Raw genomic sequence first — 24136 nt, forward strand, 5'->3', positions numbered from 1 at the left:
AGTGGCCAACGAGGAAGGAGGGTACCTAGCACCTTGTATTCCCTCATGTGGTAACAGCTGGAGGAGGGCTTGGCAGTGAGGTAGTAGCAACCATCCTCACATATGGAAAAGAATTTCAATCTGTGGAGTCATTCCCTGGACACTGAAAACAGCAGTCCTCCCAAGTCTCAAGGTCCCACCACACTTGCATAGGAATCCGTGTCTACTTTAACTATGTATCTCAAGAGAAGTGGGGAAGGGAAATGGCTGCCCAGATGAAGTGCCTGCCGTTGTCCAGTTTCTCAGGACAAGGATACAGAGACTTCGTCAGAGCCCAGGCACAAACTTTTTTATTTGGTTGGTTTTTTGCTGAATTCACCAAGAACAATTTTTATAGAAAAGAAAACTGAAGGACAAACCAAATTGAAAGAATCACTGTTATAATAACTTTAATTTATCTTGCGTTTTACAGAAGTCTATGAACGATTTTAAAAAAGCACCTCCTTACCCCATATCACGTTTCTCTGACAGTTGTTAAAGTAGGCAACGAGTATGTCAACAGCTTGAGCGTCAGCGTCTTGCAAGGATTTCAGACCAACCACTCGCCAAAGAACTTGGCAGCTTTTTTATCTTGTTTTTAATACAACGGTATATCCACTCTGATGGCAAACCTGTCCAGCCACATCTCCACAACACTCTTTGCAAAATCAGTGATTAGCAAATTAGTTAGCTTTGGCACGGAGCTGTGCTCGCTTGCCTGTGACAGCCTGGAAGCCGGTTTTGATACTGGCAACAGAACATCTAGAATGACAAGTTTCGCACTGTAGGAAATAGAGTCGTGTGTCCTTCTGCAGGATTGTGTCTGGTGATCGGCATGTATGACAAGTGACATATTCCTCTGCAAATAAAGCAACATACAGAATTACCTGGTGGACACAGTGAGGTAGAGAAGTTTCTGCCCTCTTAAATACATCTCCTACAATGAACTCCACAAGCCCAGGCTGAGACTTTACCTGGGCACCCAGACCAGGGGAGCTTAGCTATTCTAGGGGTAGAAAAAACACAAAGCTACCTGCTGTGATGCTTCCGGTACTAAAACATGGGTTGAATACTCAATGCCCCAGGATGTAGGGAAGCCGGCCAGCTTGCTTATTCTTGGTTCTGTCTATAGGAAAGCCACTCAAATGTGTTAAAAGATATAGCAATTATAAATAATTAGGAACAAAAGGGGACCAAGGCCAGGCCTGAATCACAGGCAGGTTTCTCTGACTTGGCTTTTAGCCTTACAATCAACCAGCAGCTTCAATCAGCTGGACTTTCTTTTTTTTTTTTTTGAGACGGAGTTTCGTTCTTGTTACCCAGGCTGGAGTGCAATGGCGCAATCTCGGCTCACCGCAACCTCCGCCTCCTGGGTTCAGGCAATTCTCCTGCCTCAGCCTCCTGAGTGGGATTACAGGCATGCGCCACCATGTCCAGCTAATTTTTTGTATTTTTAGTAGAGACAGGGTTTCACCACATTGACCAGGATGGTCTCGATCTCTTGACCTCGTGATCCACCCACCTCGGCCTCCCAAAGTGCTGGGATTACAGGCGTGAGCCACTGCGCCCGGCCTGGACTTTCTTAAAAAATCCAAATCCTTCCCTATAACCCTAGTTAGCAGTTAAGAGCCACCTCCCTTTCACTATCATTTTGTTTCTGATCTTTTTATGGTCAGCTTTTCCCCTCTCACTGCAATCAAATGGCTCTCACTACAACACTGCAGCCTGATAAGAACATTTCAGTGATCTAATGAAATTACACACTTACTGATATATCTTCTCAAGACGTTTTCTATCTGTTTCTGTTGGAATCTTCCTTTGATTACAAGTTGGTTATTACCATCTATAGAACCACTATGAAAGAAAACAAATATATCTCCCCATTATTATTGTTTTTAACTAAAGGAACCAAATTCCAGCACCTCTATACTTAATGAACTTATAATATGTTCAGCAGCATAGGTTAAACTCTAGGACCGGTGCTATACTACCTGGTTTCTCAAAATCTAATTAATTAATAATGAGACAGGGGTCTCACTCTGTCACCCAGACTGGAATGCACTGGCGCAATGATGGCTCACTGCACCTTCACTCTCCCAGGCTGAAGCAATCCTCCCACTAAGCCTAGCAAGTAGCTAGGACTACAGGCAATCCCCACTGTGCCCTGCTAGTTTGTTTTTTTTTTTTGGTAGAGATGGAGGAGTTTCCCTATGTTGCCCAGGCAAGTCTTGAACTACTGGACTCAAGTGATTCTCCCACCTTGGCCTCCCAAAGTGCTGGGATTACAGGTCTAAGCCACCACGCCCAGCCTCAAAATTTATTTTTAATTAAATAGTGTCTAATGAGGTACCCATACTAATACCAAATCCAATTAAACCTCTAATGATAACAATCAGGTTTATAATTGATTTTAAGTCTAAAACAAGCTGATTCCTTGTATGTGACAGTCCATCCAACAAAGAAAAAAAAGTTTTACTGAATCCATACCATGTACAAAGCAAGGGAGAGGAGAGAGCTAGAAATATAAAAACATGAAAGGGGCTTTTTTTTTTTGAGAAGGCTAGAGTGCAATGCCGCGATCTCAGCTCACTGCAACCTCCTCCTCCTGGGTTCAAGCAATTCTCCTGCCTCAGCCTCCCGAGTAGCTGGGACTACAGGCGCACACCACCATGCCCAGCTAATTTTTTTTGTATTTTCAGTAGAGATGGGGTTTCACCATGTTGACCAGGATTGGTCTCGATCTCTTGTCCTTGTGATCCACCTGCCTCGGCCTCCCAATGTGCTGGGATTATAGGCGTGAGCCACCGCGCCCGGCCTACTTTTGTTTTTTAAAATTCTAACCACCAAATATTTTGATTCAGTCATGGTTAAATGTATAGTTGATAAAAATATGCTAAAATTGATTGTGGTAGTAATACATAGTAATTTTAATATGTGATCATATTAAAAACCATTGGGGCCGGGCATGTTGGCTCATGCCTGTAATCCCAGCACTTTGGGAGGCCAAGGCGGGTGGATCACCTGCGGTCAGGAGTTCAAGACCAGCCTGATCAATATGGTGAAACCCTGTCTCTTTTGTAAAAATACAAAAAAAAAATGAGCCAAGCGTGGTAGTGTGTACCTGTAGTCCCAGCTACTGGGGAGGCTGAGACAGGAGAGTTGCTTGAACCTGGTAGGCAGAGGTTGCAGTGAGCTGAGATCACACCAGAGCACTGCAGCCTGGACAACAAAGTGAGACTCCATCTCCCAAAAAAAAAAAAAAAAAAAAAACTCACTGGATTGCAGATTTTATTTTTATTTTTGGGGGGTGTTTAACGGTGGAGGTTAAAGAGACAAAAGAGAGAGGAGAATAGCTATCTCTTGTGAGAGAGATGGACATCCAAGTGAGACTCCCCTAGACTGTATACTTTAAATTTGTAAGCTGTCAATAAAGCTATTTCAAGAAAAAAAACTGTAGTTGAATCACAAGCCTCAACTGTCAATGGTACTTAATGATAAACTGTTGACAAGCACTTTTGAGAAAGCAAAGCTTTGGGCTAGATATTATCATTCGTTCAAAATTATAAATCATACAATGAAACAACAAAATTCGGTCAGGCACAGTTAAATTTCATCCTCTATAGATTGTAACCCTTAATCTCCAGGTTACAGTGATTCCAATGCTTGATGTAGAGATTTTTTTTCATTCACTGTCAAAAGAAATGGAGTTTTCTCAACAACCCATTTAACTCACTGACCGTAAGTTTACTGGCCACAACTTGTTATAATAGTTTATCCCACCTCTAAAAAACCTGTAAATTTTCCTAAGAAGTAGAAAAAACAACAATAGCTTTTTCTCCTTCATTAGTTTGTGCAAATTATAAATAAACAATGATGGTAACAAATTTATATTTAAAACACAATTCTACAACAGAGCCTACTATCCACCACAGTCAAGTAAATTACTCTTTAACCCCATATCAAGTGTAGCAAATCCCAACAGTTTTAAGAGAGTAGGAAGAGAACACCTTAATTATCTCTGTACTACCAGTGAGGCACAGGTATCAAGTCTGTTAGGTGATCAAACTGCAGGGACAGACAGACCTGAGTTGTACATATCTTGACTGTGCCACTAACTAGCTATGTGATCAACTACAACATCACTTTACTAAACCTGTTTCCAAACGTGAAGATAGGAATATTACTTTCTACTTCATAGATCTGCTGTGAAGACTGAGATGGCACTCAAAAAAGCACTTGGCACACAAGAGGTACTCAATATGCATTAGTCATCATTATCATGACCTACTCTACATTACTTATTTTTAAAGGGACATTAGGCTTCCAGATAGTAGTCAAACTCATTGGCATGGGCTCCATGAGATCTTGGCCTTCCTAAATAGGAAAGGACTTGCTCAGTGCCTTCAAAAGGTGAGCCTTAAAGACAGGTAACTAGCTATTTCATCACAGATTCCTGTTTCAGTGGTTTCTCCTGTGCCACTCATCAACTTACTAGCTGTATTTCTTCAATAGCCTGTTATCAATTTAGAAAAAAAAAAGTCTGACTTAAGAAAATCGATTCCCCTAAAAATCTAATATTTGCTCCATAAAAAGACTCAAGAGTTTCAATTAGTAACCGGAAAGTCTAAACATGGCAGTACTGTGGTCCTCTTGTTGCTACAGCAGCAGGCCTGTTCAGATGTCAGCTCTGTCCCCTATTCCTAAACAACCAAGCTCTCCCACAGAAATGAAGTGATTTCATTCCTCCCCTAGCCTAAAAGTTTCTCTAATAATCAGGTGAATATTTTCTCTAAGCATGTTACATATCCTTTTCAAGAGAGGTTCTTATGAAATGTCCAGTAGTACTGTATGTAAACGTATATAGTTTCTTACCTTGTACCCAATTCAGCCAACAAAAATGCAAGGAGATGTTTGGGCTGACGATGTAATCTAAAAAGTAAATCAAATATATAAACCTTATCTTTCAAGGAACTCTCATCAAACTTCTAAAAAATCATTCTGTTCACTATTTTTTTGATCTGTGATTACTTAGCTATTAGGTGAATTTCGCTGCATAGTTTATTGAAACTTTGAAATAGAGATACAGTATATGACACCACTTTTTTTATTGTTAAGAGACAGGGTCTCACTGTGTGGCCCAGGCTGGAATTCAGTGATCACAGCTTATGGTAACCTCAAACTCCTAAGCTCAAGCAATCCTTCTGTCTCAGCCTCCCAAGTAGCTAGGACTATAGGTGTGTGCCACCATGCCCAGCTAATTATTTGGTTTCTGTGTAGAGATGGGCTCTCACTATGCTGCCTAGACTGGTATGGAACTCCTGGCCTCAAATGATCCTCCTGCCACAGCCTCCCAAAGTGCCAGGATTATAAGTGTGAGCTGAGCCAGATACCATTTGTTTATACTCCAATGCCCATAACACCGTATTACATTTCATGACTACATACATATAAGTAAGTGTCTAGAAACAAGGATGGAAAACATAAACACCAACGTTAGAGAATAACAGCTTCCTCTAGGAAGGAAAAAGGGACCAGGAAAAGAAACAAAGATGGCCTTAATTATAACTATTAAGCCACCTTTTTTCTTTTGTTTTTGAGACAATCATAAAATAGCATAAAACCCTCTAAGTAAAAAGATCTGAAGCAAATGTGTCAAAAGTTCAACATATACCAAATCTAGGTGATGGATACTGGGATGTTATCAAACAAGCTAATAAATATATATGTTAATCCACATATATTTCCTGTTTAAAATTTTCATTAAAAGTGTATGTCTAGAAGGATTCCATGGAAGGCTAACAGCAGAAAAATGAAAACAGCTTAAATATTCACCAATTAGGGGAGTGGTTAAATAAATCCATTCAAGGGTGCGTACTACTTTTAGAAAGATCTCAATATCAAAAAAAAAAAAAAGAAAAATGTACATACACGTATAAAATAAACGCAAATACACAGCAATGCCATTCAATATTTTCATTTTTTAAATCTACACTATGGCACTGTTTGAACTTATTCCAACAAGTGGATGCTACTGTAACAATTTTTAAGCTATTTTTCCCCAAAATGCAATGGGTAAGAACTGGTAAAAATATAATAAAGTAGGTAAGATTCTACATTGCTGGCGGGAGTATGAACTGGCACAACCTTACTGGAAAGCAATTTGCTAATATTTGCCATAAAAATATCCATTCCTTTTAACTCAGCAATTTCATCTTATCTTAAGGCTCTATTCTGAGCTACCACAAAGATATATGTATAAAGATGTTCGGTGAAGTTTTGCCTCTGATAATAAAAACCTGGGAACAGCCATGTCCAACTTAAGGAACTGTTAGAATATGTTGTATAGCTATTTAAAACACTTATTCAGACTAATGACATGAGTCAAACTTTCACAATATATTGAGAAAATAGGTTAAAAATCAGTATGATAGCAATTTATTTTAAAAAGTACATAAAACTGACTAAACATCAAAATATTAATCTATGATAAATTGTCTACCTCTTAATGGTGGACTTTGCAGATAATTTTTCATTTTCTTTAACATGTCTTTATCTTCTAATTTTTCTACAATGAGCATATACTACTATTGTCATTAGCAAAAAAATCTAAACTATTTAAATATATGTAAGTAATGAAAATAAGTGGTTATCTCCGGGTAGTAGAATTTTGAGTATTATCTCTTTTGTGTTTACCATTTTTTCTACAACAAGCATATATCACTTAGGAAACTGACCAACAAAGAGATAAGGGTGGTCGCCCTAAGGAACCTGCCAGAAAACATGCAACTGAGAAGCTCAGAGAAAAGCCATTCCTAGACAGTAAGCTAGGGCTGACTCTGGCATAGAATGTGATGATAATTAAGAAGCTGCAATCTCATCAACTGTGTCCTGGCAATGATCATCCAAGGAAGAGGCACACCAAATTCAGCCACTTTCCCTGAGCTCACTGCTTGCTTTCCAGGCCTATCCTAGACTGACTGATGAGCCTCTCCACTCCCTGGGCTCCCAAGGCTCCTGTCTGAGGACTACATTCAGCCTCCTCACTCTTCACTACATCTAGTTAAGATCCATCCTCAATGGATCAGCATGAGTTGATTTCTCATCCTGGGCAACATAGTAAGACCTACATTCCGCCCCCCGGCCCACACACACACAAATTGGTCGGGCATGGTGGTGTGCACTTGTACTCTAAAAATTAGTCGGGCATGGTAGCGTGCACCTGTAGTCTCAGCTACTTGGGAGGTTGAGGCAGGAGGATTGCTGAAGCCCAGGAGATTGAGGCTGCAGTGAGCCATGATCACTCCACTGCACTCCAGCCTAGGGGACAAAGTGAGACCTTATATTTAATAATTTTTTTAAAAAAAGTCCTGAGAACTTACCAATTGAAACAACTGACAGATTTGAACTGTGAACTCCCTCAACCCCTACACCTGTGTATTCTTTCCATCTGTTAATAAAGTCCACAATAAGGACATTTAACATTCTTAAAACTGCATTGAGAATATGGTATTTGGGATGAAGGTACTCCATTAACCAACTCACAGTTTACAGATATCTGTAAAGTTGACAAAAGAAGTTTTCTTGGTTCCTACTCGGACGACCTGTGGAGGTTTCATGACAAATTTCCTTTTCTCCCCAGCAACCATATCTGGATTCTTTTCCCTCATGATGTTGAACACTCGATTCAGCAGCTATAAAAATAAAAGTGGTATTCATGAACATGCTTGGTAACTGTAGAAGTATAAAGTTCCCCTTTAAGTCACACTGCTTAACAGCAAATACGTCACTTCTTATTAAATATACACATGCATTACTCTAAGTCTGGCAGTTCTTTGAGGGCAGAGATTCATCCCCAGCCAGCATTTGGTTCATTATTGATACTCAGCAACTCCTTATCCAAAGTGAAACGAATGAACAACTACTCATTCTGTTGTTTCTATGGGAAAAGTACATAACACATGGAAAAGTAAGATTCAGGAAAGCCCAAACAAGTAAACTCCAGACTTCCCTGACCCCAAATTAGCTACTCTGTCACTACTGCCCTCCTGATTTCTAGAGGGCTGCACACCCTCAGCAGTCCATGAATTCAGGTGGGGATAGTGAGTAGTACTACAATGACTGCTGCACTCTGGGCAGGCTGCCCCACAGGTACACACCAGGAATTGCTGTGCACTGGCTGTGTGACCTCTCTGCATCTGTTTCACCATCAATCATTACTTCAATGGCCCTTTCAATTCAAGGAAGATTTATCTTGCTCTTCCTTGAGCATTAGTGAATAGCTTAGCCCCTTTTCACAATAGATTTTGTCTTACCTCCTCATACGTGTAGTCTCTTTCTGAGCCTGCCCAAGCGGGGCCTGTCTGATTACTGAATGAGATGCCATCATCTTTTTTGCTGTCTTCATCTTCTAGAGCTATAAATAATAAAGATTTAAGAATGAGGGGTGGACCCTGCTACAATACAAAAGTGGGAGTGGGTCTAGAAAAATGAAGTTTCAGACATTTGTCTTCCCTTCCACAGCTGCAGTCACAACAGCCTTAAGCATAAAGAAACCAAAGCTCACAACCCTTTTCCTTAAAAATAGGGATGTTATGACTCTCAAAAAAGACCCTTAATAGAGACCTCTCTAATTAGGAGTTTTTGATAACACACTGAAAAATTTCTTAATTTAACAAACCAAAGATAAAATAATGCATTAGAATAACTAGAGGAAAAACTGTTTTAAGCACTTAGGAAACATCGACATCCATAAAAACCCACCTACTAACTAAAGTTCTGTAAAGACCCTATAGCATTTAAAAGCTAACAAAACTGTAAACAAAACATTTTTAAATTTTTAATTATTTAAAAATCAGTAATTTTTCCAAGCCTGAATCAGTATGTTTTTAATGTAATCATAATTGACAAATTCTTTAACTGCCACTATCAAGCTAGACACTATTTCCTTTCAGCTTCCATTATCAGGCAGTAGAAATAAGGGGCAAGAAAAAAAATTTTCAAAGCACTCCCCTCCCCCATCAAGGAGACTAGGGCCAAAGGCTTGAGTAATCTACAAATGGGCTGCTGAGTCCTCAGCATTACCTTCATCTTTCTCTAGTATTTCATCCTCATCTGGGAACTTGACATTCTTCTTTTTCTTCTTTTTATTGCCAAGCATAATGTCAAGGTCATCCTCTGGTTCAGCTGGTTCTTGAACATCACTTTCAATCTTAAGATCCTAAGAAATTGAGATGAGTCTGAACATTTGATACTGGGACTATTCTTTTCTATTTATTTTATTACATTTTCTGCAGAGACAAGGAGGTCTTGCTTTGTTGCTCAGGCTAGTCTCAAACTCTTGGCCTCAAGAGATCCTGCTGCCCTGGCCTCCCAAAGTGCTGGGATTACAGGCATGAACCACCACACCCAGCCTGTTCTTTTATAAAAATGACATGGGCTGACATTATTTTGGAGGGGGAAAAAAATCACATATTCTAAACTGAAGTTACAGATAAGAAACGCCTATCAGAGATGGACCAAACTGGCTCACAGAGACTCTGCCATTTAAACTTTGAATTATTTCTTTGAGACAGAGGTTCACTCTTGTTCCCCAGGCTGGAGTGCAATGGCGCGATCTTGGCTCACCGCAACCTCCGCCTCCAGGGTTCAAGTGATTCACCTGCCTCAGCCTCCCGAGTAGCTGGGATTAAAAGCGTTTTAGTAGAGACGGAGTTTCTTCATGTTGGTTGGGTTGGTCTTGAACTCCTGACCTCAGCAGATCCGCCCGCCTCAGCCTCCCAAAGTGCTGGAATTACAGGCGTGAGCCACCGTGCCTGGCTAAACTGTGACTTCTTCAAGACATTTGTGGGATCTTTACTTCTCTTTCATTTCTTTATTCTTCAGCCTTAGGATCTTATAATTATTGTCCTTGTTTCCAAACCAGGCTACTGTCAGAATCATGTCAGAGGCTGGGCACCTTGGCTCACGCCTGTAATCCCAGCACTTTGGGAGGCCAAGGTAGGTGGATCACTTGAGATCAGGAGCCTGGCCAACATGATGAAACCCTGTCTCTCCTAAAAATACAAAATTTAGCTGGATGTGGTGGCCGGTGCCTGTAATCCCAGCTACTCAGCAGGAATCACTTGAACCAAAGAGGCAGAGGTTGCAGTGAGTCAAGATCACGCCACTACACTCCAGCCTGTGCAACAAGAGCAAACTGTCTTAAAAAAAAAAATCACTTGAGAAACTACAAGTTTAAATCTAATTCATGATCTTCAGCATGAGCAGGGTTCAAGAGTATTTTAAAGAAATTTGTAAGTGATTTTGATACAGTTATTAAGAAAGATTTTTCCAGGTTATACCAAATATGTGGTGTTTTTCCACACCAACCCTCTAATACCAATTAGGTGTCCTCCAGTTCGATTCAGACACACACTATCCAGAGTTATCATCAGATTTCATAGGTTTAAGGGCTCAGTTCCACAAGACTGCCCTCACTTCACAAGCTAGTCACCACTTATTGGGTCCCCATGCTGCCTGCTTCTGTCCAACATGGCTATAAACTCGGAGGTTCCCACATTCCCCACCAAGAGGCAATAATTTGCTAAAATGACTCATAGAACTCAGGAAGTACTTACTATTGCCAGTTTATTATAAAGGATACAACTAGGAAACAGCTAAACATAAGCAATGCATAAGACATGGTATGGGGGTGGGAGCTGAGGTAGGGCAAGGAAGGCAGGCATGGAGCTGCCACACCAGGCACACCCCCTTCCTAGCACCTTGGTGTGCTCACCAGCATGGAAGCTCTCCGAACCCATGTCTAGGGGTTTCATTACACAGGCATAACTATCATTGTTGTTATTATTATTATTTTTTTTCTTGAGACGGAATGTCGCTCTGTTGCCCAGGCCGGAGTGCAGTGGCATAATCTCAGCTCACTGCAACCTCTCCCTCCCGGGTTCAAGTGATTCTTCTGCCTCAGCCTCCCAAGTAGGTGGGACTACAGGCACGTGACAACATGCCTGGTTAATTTTTGTATTTTTAATAGAGACGGGGTTTCGCCATATTGGCCAAGCTGGTCTGGAACTCCTGACCTTGTGATCTGCCCACCTCAGCCTCCCAAAGTGCTGGGATTACAGGCGTGAGCCACCATGTCCAGTCACTGATTACATTATTAACCACTAGTGGCTGAGCTCAATCTCTCTAGAGGTGTCATGGGGAGCACTGAAAAGTTCCAACCCTCTAATCATAGCTTTGTCTTTCTGGTGACCAGCCTCATCCTAAAGCTATCTAGGGATCCCCAGCCACCAGTCATCTCATTAGCATACTAAAGACCCTCTTATCACACCAAACACTCTCTTATCACTTTGGAGATTCCAAGGATTTTAAGAGTTGTGAGCCAAGAACACAAAGACCAAATGTTTATTTTTATTATACCACAGTCAGCCTGGCATCAGTCTGTAGCGTGGTCTTTGGGCATCAGTCCAAAAAATGACATTATCAAAGAGGGAAAGGCAAAAGCCATGAGGAATTAGGATCAAGTGATAAATGGAGACAGTGAAGCCTGACCCCAAGATTAGTTGCTAGAGGCATGGATGTAAACAGGGCATATTAAAACCTAGAAAAGGGCCGGGCGCGGTGGCTCAAGCCTGTAATCCCAGCACTTTGGGAGGCCGAGGCGGGTGGATCACGAGGTCAAGAGATCGAGACTATCCTGGTCAACATAGTGAAACCCCGTCTCTACTAATACAAAAAATTAGCTGGGCATGGTGGCACGTGCCTGTAATCCCAGCTACTCAGGAGGCTGAGGCAGGAGAATTGCCTGAACCCAGGAGGCGGAGGTTGCGGTGAGCCGAGATCGCACGCCATTGCACTCCAGCCTGGGTAACGAACGAAACTCCGTCTCAAAAAAAAAAAAAAAACCTAGAAATGAGTCATAAACATCCCAGACGAGCAGAAAAGGCCAGTCTCAGTTTCCAGCTTTCTAATTTATCCTTCCTTCCACCAGCTTATCCAGCTCCCTATCCTGAAATGTGCTGTCAACCTTACTCATCAATTAATATCTATTTTGTGTGTGCTGAACTGGGGGAATAGCTACAGTAATTTCTGAAATCTTACCAGCAGAAAAGTTGGAATAGCTGGGAGTAAATAAAGCTCAGATTTGGGATCCCAAATCCAGCTTTGTAGTTTTAGTGCCATATGTGGCTATCAAGACCAATCTGCCCATGGTATTAGCTACATACTATACAAACAGGAAACCAGATACTGACCTAATTGCTAAATCAATAAATAAGAACTTAGAAATGCTGAATACAGATTAGCACACACTAGCCAACTTCTAGCGCTATACTATTATTTTATCCCAGTAAGATCTACTTCCATAGTGATGCCAAGACACAGCAGAAGGCAGAGAACGGCAAAAAAGTATTTTCCTTTTCCTTTTTTTTTTTTTTGAGATGGAGTTTCACTCTTGTTGCCCAGGCTGGAGTGCAATGGCGCAATCTCAGCTCACCACAACCTCCACCTCCTGAGTTCCAAGTGATTCTCGTGTCTCAGTCTCCCAAGTAGCTGGGATTACAGGCATGTGCCACCACACCTGGCTAATTTTGTATTTTTAGTAAAGACGAGCTTTCTCCATGTTGATCAGGTTGGTCTCGAACTCCCAACCTCAGGTGATCCACCCGCCTTGGCCTCCCAAAGTGCTGGAATTACAGGTGTGAGCCACTGTGCCTGGCCTATTTTTCCTTTTTTTTTTTGAGACAAAGTCTCGCTCTGTCACCCAGGCTAGAGTGCAGTGGTGCAATCTCAGCTTACTGCAACCTCTACCTGCTGGGTCCAAGTGATTCTCCAGCCTTAGCCTCCTAAGTAGCTGGGACTACAGGTGCACACCACCACACCCAACTAATTTTTGTATTTTTAGTAAAGACAGGGTTTCACCATGTTGGCCGGGTTGGTCTTGAACTCCTGACCTCAGGTGATGTGTCTGCCTCGGCCCCCCAAAGTGCTGGAACTATAGGCATGAGACAGCACACCCAGTCTACAAGAAGTATTTTTCAAGGCTTTTCAAAAGCCCTGTGATGGTCTGAAAATTCAGGTCACAGAGTAGCCCAAGATCTCAAAAACACAAAGTATTATGTCCATGCCTTGCCTGATGATCAGGATACCTGTAATGCCCTCTTATGTTCTGACTTCAAAAACAGTATTCGAGCACTTATTTAGAGCGAATCTCCCGATAAAAGCTATTGGAGGAATCAACCAACAAAGCCTTGTTAATCAAGATTTTCTGTGGCACATCTCTATGTGTCACCCTGTTATCCAGGATATTTAAATCCCATTTTTCAGTATAATCTGATTATTTTTCTCAATTTCTCTATAAAAGAAGGAAAAGAGAATCCTCAAACAGGGAGAGAACAAGGTGAATCCAAATAAAACCAGCTTGTTCTCAAGGATTCTAAATTCTCCTTGAACTAAAATATCTCTGCAAACAGGAAAAGTATCTTACTAATTTCAGTACTCTAGCAATTAGCACACGATGCTTGACTCACTGTAATCACTAATACATATTTACTGAATTAACTAAGTCATAAAATTATGACATTATTTCTAAAACTCAATGAATTACTGTATACGTTTCCTGCTACATATGGATATACCTTAATCACTTGAGTTTGAGCAAATAAACTACTTACCAAAGAAAATTTTTAGAGTGCACAAAACGAGACATTTGGTGTATGTTTGCTGTTGTGTGTGCTCTCTCTCTTTCTCTCTCTGTGTATGTGTATTGCTATTATTCTGGGTTTTATAAATAGATGTGTGGATTCTGCTAAAGTGATTCCTAGGCAGGGTCTTTAAAATGGTAACTCTAGGGAGGAGAACAGATCTTCAGCTCCTTCCCCTGTCACCCATCCACCTACCTGCCTGCCCACCTGTTACTCCCTGCCTCATATTCACCTGCCTGCCCACCTGTTACTCCCTGTCCAAAAGAATTTTCAGATATTTGCATTAGAAATCAATTCAGTAATAAGATTCACAGGGTCTCAAGTACCCACAAGATCAGAGAACTCCATAAAACTGGCCTGAGTGCTCTGGTTTGCCTACAGGCCACATTGTCATCAGCTACCAACCACCACTGTCGTTCATTCTTTGCTGCTTACAGGTACACATACGAATTTTGTGTATATTCAATATGCTACCAAAAGTTGAACAGAAGAAACCAAAGGAATATTTGCTCAATAGGATTTCTCATAAATATCTCTGCAGCCAAAAATCTCAGCATGGTTAAACACAAGGGATATTTTTTTAATCATCTTAATGGCACACAATACAATTTGTAAGACCTAAATTTAAATTCCTTGAACCACAGTCCTTTTAAGATACCTAGTCAGACACACTCTTAAGAAAATGACCCTACCAGTGGCAACTAAGTGCTAATAATAAAAGCAAAGCTAGTCAGAGATGAGTCAAAGGGAGGGAAACAGCCATTAGCAACCTTGCAAGAGGTCAAATTTTACCTTCAACAAGAAAGCAATACTACCTTTACACCTTCTTCAGCTTCATCAATATCAAATATCTTTTTAGTTTTTTTCTTCTTTTTCTTTTGATTAAAGAAGTTCAAGTCATCTAGATCATCAGAAGCATCTAGAAAGACCAAGGCATAATTATTAACAACTAAAAGGCAAAGCATCAAATTATGAGTTACACAAACGTATTTCAGCAATTAATCAAGTCACCAGAAAAGATTATTAATTAGTCCCTCCACAATCACAAAAGTTATGGTTCTGAAAAACAAAATGGTAGGTCATCTCAAAGATCTATAGGAACAATCTGGTTAGGAGGCCATGTCAAGAATATTTATTTAGTAATCTGACCATACCACTCCCAATTGTTCCCAAGACAAAGTCAGAACTCTAACACAATTTCCAACTCTCCAGCTTTATCTCCTACTTCTGCTTCTTGCCTTCCTCACTTCCCACACTTCAATCCCCGGTTCTAACCATACTGAACTACTTTCAGGTCCTAGTGCAATATATGTGAGGTCCCTCAGCTCCAAACCTTCCTGTGGGCCCTCTTAACTCCATCTCATAGGATCTCGGTTAAATTACTTCCACCAAAGGCTTCTCTAAGCTTATCCATCTTTCCCCACAACTGGGTTAGGTATTCCCAGAGTGCTTGGACAGTATCTTCTGCTTACCCCAACTGAGGTACTTATTACCACCTTGCTCATCTAATCTATCTCCCTACTAGATAGATACTAGGAGGCTACGCCTTGTTCACCTAAATTCTACTGCCTATCTCAACATTTTATTGAATCAATTAATCATCAAAAAATCTAACAAATTATTTCACATTCATTAAAATAAGGCTGCACAGTAAATACAAGTATCAGTGAAATTTCACCTACTGTTATTGAGTAATAATAGATTCTGTTCAAGTTTTCCATTTGATCTGCCATGTTATAAACTTGAAATATTTTAGGATCCCTCTGCTACAAAGTTTTTCAAGAAACTACTTACAAATCCATTTTATCTTATGACAACAGGAATGAGTTACTTTCCAAGTTTGTTTTAAACATGTAGAAGACACTTAGCACAAGGTAGATGCTCAATTAATGTCAGCTATCTCTATCCCAGCACAGTGTTATATTCAACAGACATAAATAATGTTCATAGAATCATTTCTCTCTCTCTAATAGTCAAATTATGTCTATGTTACAGCACAGAGGTAAGTAACTAAAGCTGGTGTCTAACCCCAAATACTCAAGGCTATAATTTTAATCTCTCATACACATTTTCACACTTGCTAAGACACAAAACTGCCTATCTTAGTACTATTTCATTCTGCCTACATTCAAATACCACTGCCATTTAAGTTAGAGATGAGACCTGACCAGTTAAACTGGAAAACCAGTTCTGGAACGGCAAGGTTTCATCATCTTTGCAATGCATGAAGTAAATGACAACTTCCCTGCAACAAGTCTATCAGAAATCTGAAAAGGCACCTTCCCTGCAACAAGCCTATCAGAAATCTGAAAAGGTCCACTGCACAGAGACTACTGATGGCCTTGCCTTCACTGGAACAGCCTTAGCAGGCTGAGAGGTCACTGCATATACAAAAGTCAAAACACTGATAGAACCAGGGCTTCTAGGACAACAGTAACTCTCTCACATCAACCACTCACCTTTTTTCCTACTGTCCTCTTCATCAGCTTCCAAATCTTTGTCCTCAGTTGGCTCTGGCTCCACTTCTTTTGTTTCTGAAGGCTGGGTTTCCTCTGTTTGGGTATCCCCTTCCTCATCTAACATAAAAGGCTTCTTCTTCTTCTTTTTCTTCTTGCTCATGGTAGGATCAAAAATCATCTGTTCAGAAGAGAAAAAAACAAAAAGGGATCAAGTGATTGTTTTTAATGACGCTGACATTCCAAATATGCTTTATCCTCAAAAGGCATACTCTTACAAGTAAAAGAGTATATGATATATTAAAACATCAAAGGGGAGTTTACCAAAAAATAAACTGTCCACCCAACCTTCTTGATACTATTAAACATCAGGGGTGGGGGAAAGGGAGAATTGAAACATGTATATGTCTTTCCATTTGTAAAGTATCACAAGAGACTTCACTTTCAGTTTCATGAGCAAATTTGGGCATTTGAATAAACCATGGAATTTAGAGAAGGGACTTTAGCAGCAACCTATGCTATGCTTCTTACTTTTAGATATAGGAAAATAATACCCAAGTGGGGTATAAATTTTTTTTTTCTTGAGACAGGGTCTCACTGTTACCCAGGATGGAGTACAGTGGCATGATCACAGCCCACTGCAGCCTCAACCTCCTGGGCTCATGTGATCCTACCATCTTAGCACCCCAACCCCCAAGTAGCTGGGACCACAGGCATGTGCCACTATGCCCAGCTAAGCTTTTTATTTTGTAGACACTGGGTCTCCCCCTGTTGTCCCGGGTGGTAACGAACTGCCAGGTGCAAACAATCCTCTCACCCTGGCCACGCAACGCCTATGAAATTATAGGTATAAGCCACTGCACCTGGCCAGGGGTACAAATGTTTTATTCAAGGTTGGTAACCTGGGGCTGCTACAGAGAGACTTGAGAGACGTTTTTTTGTTTTTTTTTGAGATGGAGTTTCGCTCTCGTTACCCAGGCTGGAGTGCAATGGCACGATCTCGGCTCACTGCAACTTCCGCCTCCTGGGTTCAGGCAATTCTCCTGCCTCAGCCTCCTGAGTAGCTGGGATTACAGGCACGCGCCACCATGCCCAGCTAACTTTTTGTGTTTTTTTTAGTAGAGACGGGGTTTCACCATGTTGACCAGGATGGTCTCAATCTCTTAACCTTGTGATCCACTGCGCCTGGCAGACTTGAGAGACTTTTGACCTGATTTAAAAAAAAAATTTTTTTTTTAGCCAGGTGTGTGGCTCATGCCCGTTATCCCAGCATTTGGGAGGCTGAGGTGAGCAGATCATCTGCGGTCAGGAGTTCGAGACCAGCCCGACCAACGTGGAGAAACCCCATCTCTACTAAAAATACAAAATTAGCCAGGCATGGTGGCACATGCCTGTAATCCCAGCTACTTGGGAGGCTGAGGCAGGAGAATTGCTTGAACCTGGGAGGCGGAGGGGGCAGTGAGCGAGATCGCACCATTGCACTCCAGCATAAGCAACAAGAGCAAAACACCATCTCAAAGAAAAAACAGAAAAATTTTAACTTTATCCTGAAGTTCAGACAATCTTCAAGAAAATCCAGGCCAGGCATGGTGGCTCGAGCCTGTAATCCCAGCACTTTGGGAGGCCGAGGTGGGCGGATCACGAGGTCAAGAGGTCGAGACCATCTTGGCCAACATGGTGAAACCCTAACTCTACTAAAAATACAAAAATTAGCTGGGCGTGGTGGCGTGCACCTGTAGTCCCAGCTACTCAGGAGGCTGAGGCAAGAGAATTGCTTGAACCCGGGAGGCGGAGGTTGCAGTGAGCCGAGATCACGCCACTGCACTCCAGCCTGGTGCCTGGGAACAGAGTGAGACTCTCGCCTCAAAAAAAAGAAAAGAAAAGAAAATCCATCAGCAACTCTTCATATAGCAAATCTCTGAGTAAGAGAAACCTCTATAAACATTTTACTCTGCTTTTTGTTTATGAAATGTTAAAGGTTCTATTTTTTTTTTTTTTTTTTTTTAATGAAACAGGGTCTGGCTCTGCTGCCCAGGTTGGAGTGCCATGGCATGATCTCAGCTCACTTCAACCTTGACCTCCCAGACTCACGCCATCCTCCTACCTCAACTTCCTGAGTAGCTGGGATTACAGATGTGCACCACCACACCCAACCAACTTTTGTATTTTTAGTACAGACAGGGTTTTACCATGTTGCCCATGCTGGTCTTAAACTCCTAGGCTCAAATGATCCACCAGCTTCAGCCTCCTAGTGTCAGGATTATAGGTGTGAGGACCATGCCTCACCCCAAAATTATCTTATTTTTACCTAAATGTCCACAATAGAATAAGTTATAATTTGTAGACTATCTGCTTGCACTGATCACTTAAAGGAAAGTTATTTTAGACATATAGTTTAAACAACATACAGGGCAGACATCTGATAGAGTATAAAGTACAGGGTCTTTGAAGTCAAACAGAACTGGATTCAAATCTCAAATACTTTTTTCCTGAGCCCCTTACCAATCTCTGTCTACATTCTATTAATACTATGCTTAAATTCAGCATTTTGCCCCATGATCTGCTGTCAACAGTGTAGTAGTAAAGTATTTAAAAGCTGGCCGGGTGTGGTGGCTCACGCCTGTAATCTAAGCACTTTGGAGGCCAAGACGGGCGGATCACCTGAGGTCGGGACTTCAAGACCACCCTGACCAACATGGTGAAACCCCATCTTTAAAAAATAAATAAATAAAAATATCAAAAAACAAAACAACAACAAGCAAAAATAAATAAATAAATAAAAGCACAGTCTGGAGCCCATCTGACTGGATTCAAGTTCTGACTATGGCTTGTACTTATGTTATTCCACGCCTCATATGTAAAATAGAGACAAGCAGCGGAACGACAAACCATACAAGGTTACTGGGAGGCTTAAACAAGTATGTAAATGTAAAACCCTTGCCACAGTGCCTGGCACATAAGTACTCAAATAAATATTAGCAACTGTAATTTATATAATACTTTACCATTCACAAAGCATGGTTTTCTCTTGATTCCTATCACTGAAATTTTATCAATTCAGGTGCTTTAATTTTCCAAACATATAAAACTCTCAAAAACTTCCCAAAATGGATTCTAACATAAACTTATTTATGTTCCAAGATCATTAAGAAAACTAGACTGAAACCAAGCTATAGTCTGTAATAAGGTAATATAGTTACTGTCCTTGCCCAGTAGAGAAGTATGGTATTTGCAAAGCATTTTCAAAGTTAGTGTTTTCCCCCTTAAAATTCTGTAAATAATTAAATCTGAAATGCAGTCAGTCTGAAGAATATTATCTGGCTAACTTAAACAAGTGTCCCTACCAAGACAGAAGAGCAAAGAGGAAAGAGTCCACCACTGCTGATCCACTATTGAGCTCTGGGTCACACTACAAGGAGTACAGCAGTATTACAGGGAAGTTAGCTACATTTCATCCTCATTCTTGAAATAGGGAGACTTGGCAAAAGGACAGACAAAACTCTAGACACTATAAATTTGGTTGGAAGGGATTACAAGCCATTTATTGCATTTTTTCAAGCATCAAGTTCCCTAAAATATTAATTGCCTTTTAACCATTATTCATCAAGACAGACCAAAGATGGAAAAGATCCTGATTATCACCAGAGGACAGCTTCATAAGTGCCTTCTTATCCCCTGAAAAACCTTATTTTGGTCTACAGGTAAACAGTTTGGTTGTAGCCTTGTAAAGGATAATAAACATGTAGGAATCATACATTGAAATAACATCTCTCTCAATTACTGTCTGGATATATAACATACATACTCATTGCCTTATTTTATTCATACCATCCTGCAAAGTAGAGTTTACAAATAAGGAGCAGGGATCCCGAAGCAGTACCCAAAGCAGAACTCCCCAAAGAACAAGGCCATATCAGTCTTGACTAAAATCATGGCTTTTTAAGGCTTTCATCTCTAACTTCCAAATTATAAGATGGCTACACTCCAAATGGGTTTTCTTTTATGAGACTAGTTTGGATTTGAAAAGTAAATAGCTGTTGACAGTGCACTTATGGAAAACTACAGAATCACTTGAGTTATATTTTAGCTTCACAACAAAGCCTTCAAAAGCATAAATTTTCTATTTTCAACTTCTCACGTTTGGTTGGAGAGAGCAAAGAAAAGGTATACCAGCTAAAATTACCCTGAAATGCTTCATCAAATTAGAAGTCTCTTCTCATAGATCATACCTTACCCAAGAAATCACCTTTGTAGTCATACTACACCCAGAAGTAGGTGTGAGTCACAAAAGAACCCACAGGGAAGCAAAGCATTGATCTAAAAGTTCCTTCCAAGGATGACCAGAACAAATGCTAAGTGTTAAGTGTTGCCATCTCTGTGTGATAGGATTGTGAGATCTTTTTTTTTTTTGGAGACGGAGTTTCGCTCTCGTTACCCAGGCTGGAGTGCAATGGCGTGCGATCTCGGCTCACTGCAACCTGCGCCTCCTGGGTTCAGGCAATTCTCCTGCCTCAGCCTCCTGAGTAGCTGGGATTACAGGCATGCGCCACCGTGCCCAGCTAATTTTTTGTATTAGTAGAGACGGGGTTTCACCATGTTGACCAGGATGGTCTCAATCTCTTGACCTCGTGATCCACTCACCTCGGCCTCCCAAAGTGCTGGGATTACAGGTTTGAGCCACCGCGCCCGGCGTGAGATCTTTTTTTTTTAGAGACAGGGGTCTCACTATGTTGCCCAGGCTGGAATGTAGTGGCTACTCTCAATTATAATTATAGCACACTGCAGCCTCAAACTCCTGGCCTAAGTCTTCTTCTGAGTAGCTGAGACTTAGATTCTGAGATTTTTCTTTGTATTTTTTTGTTTCATAAACTTTATACAACACACATCCCATTTTGAACCAAAAACTTTTTTTTAAATTTAAAGCTTCTTTTTGCCAAAACACCTTACCACATTTTGCCAAAACACCTTACCACTTATGAATGGGGCCTAGTAGTAAGCAAGCAAGCATTAAATATTAATGCTGCTTTTAAAAAATGGTCTGAAAAATAGTGAATGCCTATAGATTAGGGGATTTTTCTTTTCCCTTACCAGGTAGCAGCCATATTTCTAGGATTCTGCTTTTTAAAGATCATGGTTCCATGCTGAGAGGCTGAGGCAGGAAGACTGCTTGAGGCCAGGAGTTCAAGACTAGCTTGGGCAACAAAGCAAGACCTCATTTCTACAAAAAACTTAAAAATTAGCGGGTGTAAGAACATGCGCCTGTAGTCCCAGCTCCTTGCAAGGCTGAGGCAGGAGGATCCCTTCAGCCCAGGTGACAGAGGCTGCAGTGAGCTATGATTGCGCCACCGCACTCCAGCCTGGGCAACAAGAGTGAGACCCTGTCTCTAAATAAAATAAAAATAAAAATAAAATCACAGTTCCATTAGGTTGAAAAGGTTTACGTTTTGGTGAGTTTTTGGCTTAATTACCAGGTTTAAAAAGAAATGTGTGCAGTTTATAAGAAAAAAAAACCCAGAAATATGAAGAAAACAGAAAATTATTTTTTAATAGTAGCCTCTTCAATCCTCTAGACTGACTCACCAGGCAAGATTACTTGCATTCTGGGAAGTCCCTGGCAGTTAATAAATCATTTTCAAGTACAGATTTTCATCTGATCCTCGAAAGTCAGTACAGTAGCCAGAAGTTAAAGAAATGGCCTAAGGGCCAGGTGTGGTGGCTCATGCCTGTAATCCCAGCACTTTGGGAGGCCAAGGACGGGGGATGACCTGAGGTCAGGAGTTCGAGACCAGACAGATCAACATGGTGAAACCTCGACTCTAAAAAAAAAAGAAAAAGAAAAAAAATAGAAATGGCCTAAGAACACTTATCTAGTCAACAGCACTAGAGGAACCAGACCCTACACCCTATTCTTCAAATTCTATTCTATTCTCCCTCTACTCCTAACTTCTACCTGGCAGAATGGAAGCCAAACACCAAGGTTCTAGTCATCTTTCTGCATGATCTTGGACAAGTTAATCTCCCTCGGCCCTGGTTTCCTGTAAAACGAAGTCGGACTGTCAACTTAAGTGCCAAACTGTTTAATACTTTATTGACTTTCAAAGTCCTATGCTGAAATGCTGCTTCTGCCATCTCTGCTTCACAAAACTCTGTTCATCCATCAATAATATAGTCATACTCCACTTCTTTCAAAACCTGATCCTACTGATAGAAATGATCCCTCTAGCCCTCCAAGTCACTATGTTGATGGCCCTATTTCTACCTTGTGTGTCAACTAGTAGCTGACCATACACAGAGTAACATCCCACGGACTCTCGCACTACGTACAGTATTTGCCAAAGGTTATCAGAAGTCTGAAAAATGAGTAGAAACAAAATAGGTGTGAAATACTGCCACTCTCAAAACTTTTGAAATACAGCAGCCTATACAGCAGCGTCTATCACAACCGCTAAGGACCATTTACAAACTTTGTTTCTCTAAGTTACTGAGATCCTCCTAGTCATCTACACGGAAGGAATATTGCACAGATCTGGAATCCTACCACTGGCTCAGCCACTTAGTATTTGATCATGGGCATTATACAACTCAGAGAGCCTCAGTTTTTTCATCTCTAAAATGGGCATAATAATAGACCTATTTTACAGGACTGTTGTGAGAACCAAGAAAGAGACCGGAATCTTCTCCAGAATACATTCTCAATTCCTTAACTTCGTCTTCACAGTCCTCTATGAACTAGTGTGTCAAGTGTTCACCCCTTAACTCTAACCAAACTGGAGAATATTCCACTTCCTGTGGGCACATTTACTGGCCTTTCTCGAGCATTCCTTTGCCCTTGTAATCAAGGCTTCCTACTACCTAAGAAATCCTCAATACCGGTCAGGGCCTCCCCCAATGTTAAGCAACACCTGTGAGTACTTAACATCAACTTCCTTTTAAGTCTTTAGATGTTGTATCAACTAGAATAAATCTGGGGGAAAGGGATTTGAGGAAATTCGGTGAGATCCAAGCACCACGGTAGAAAAAGATCCACCCAGTTTCACAGCCCGGACTTCCCGCTCACGTCGCTGGGAGCCCTCTGTTAAGGGAAGCTCCGGGGCTCGCCTGGAAACTTTCCGGGAAGGCTAGTCACTTCCTGAGGCGTCAGGATATTTTTCTCTCGTTCTAAACCCATCACTCCATCGTCTTTTTAAAAAACAATGCTAGGAAGGCAAACAAGGGCGGGATACCAGCCCCGACAAGACAGTCTAGAAAGTTTTAACGAGAGCGTTCTATCAAGCCAAGAGAGGTTCTTCGCGGCACCCAGCAAGGCGAGCCGGGGCAGCAGTGCCCAGCGGAAAGGAATGCAGGGATCACCAGCCCCAGTCTCATTCGGGGCATTAACTGGGCACTCGAGGCCCTTCAGTGAGGGCGACTCAACGTGTGCACTCCATTCCGGAAACGCCAACCACGGCAGGAGGTCCGCCTCGGTGCCACCGCCCTGAGGAAAGCGGGCTGCGGCCAAGCCTGCGGCTCCGGAGTCCTCGCCTGCTCTGCAGCTCCGGGCCGTCTAGGCCCGGCTGCCCCACATGGCGGCGGCCGGCTGCTAGGCCGCAGGCCCGGTCTCCCACACTGGAGTGGATTCTGCTTCCCGCCTCAGTCCTTAGCCCTAGCGCCGGGCTCAGGCCCTCACCTCGTCCCCAGACATGGCTGCAGCTCGAGTGGGCTCGGCTCGGACGGGAAGTCAGACGGGTCAGCCCCAGGTTCCGGCGGCAGCGCTGCTCCTGCCGATACCTCTCCTACCACTGCACCAGGCTCTTGCATCAGCGAAAGGGAACAACACCCCGCCCTCTCCTCCAAGCGATGGAAATGCGCCTGCGCAGAGCTCGCCAGGCGCAGGCGCGCAGAAGAACCAACCCAGCGTGCTTCGTGTGGCGCGAGTTAGCAGGCGGCGCCGCGCCGCCAGGCATGCCGGGACTTGTAGTCCAT

General features: G+C 41.8%; 1 protein-coding gene across 1 annotated transcript; it reads right to left on the reverse strand.

Moving 5' to 3' along the window:
* Window positions 1–306: 306 nt before the first annotated feature.
* EIF2S2 (eukaryotic translation initiation factor 2 subunit beta) lies at window positions 307–23994 on the reverse strand. Its single transcript, XM_012455166.3, has 9 exons — window positions 23841–23994; window positions 16178–16355; window positions 14534–14637; window positions 9100–9235; window positions 8331–8431; window positions 7561–7709; window positions 4891–4947; window positions 1787–1872; window positions 307–877 (listed from the first exon to the last, which is right to left on the reverse strand). The coding sequence occupies exons 1-9, from the start codon at window positions 23853–23855 to the stop codon at window positions 702–704; spliced, it is 1002 nt and encodes a 333-aa protein (XP_012310589.1). The 5' UTR covers window positions 23856–23994; the 3' UTR covers window positions 307–701.
* Between the last annotated feature and the right edge of the window lie 142 nt (window positions 23995–24136).

This window comes from Aotus nancymaae, unplaced genomic scaffold (assembly GCF_030222135.1).
Source record: "Aotus nancymaae isolate 86718 unplaced genomic scaffold, 86718_ANA_hifiasm-v0.15.2.pri h1tg000029l, whole genome shotgun sequence".
Lineage (NCBI taxonomy): Eukaryota > Metazoa > Chordata > Mammalia > Primates > Aotidae > Aotus > Aotus nancymaae.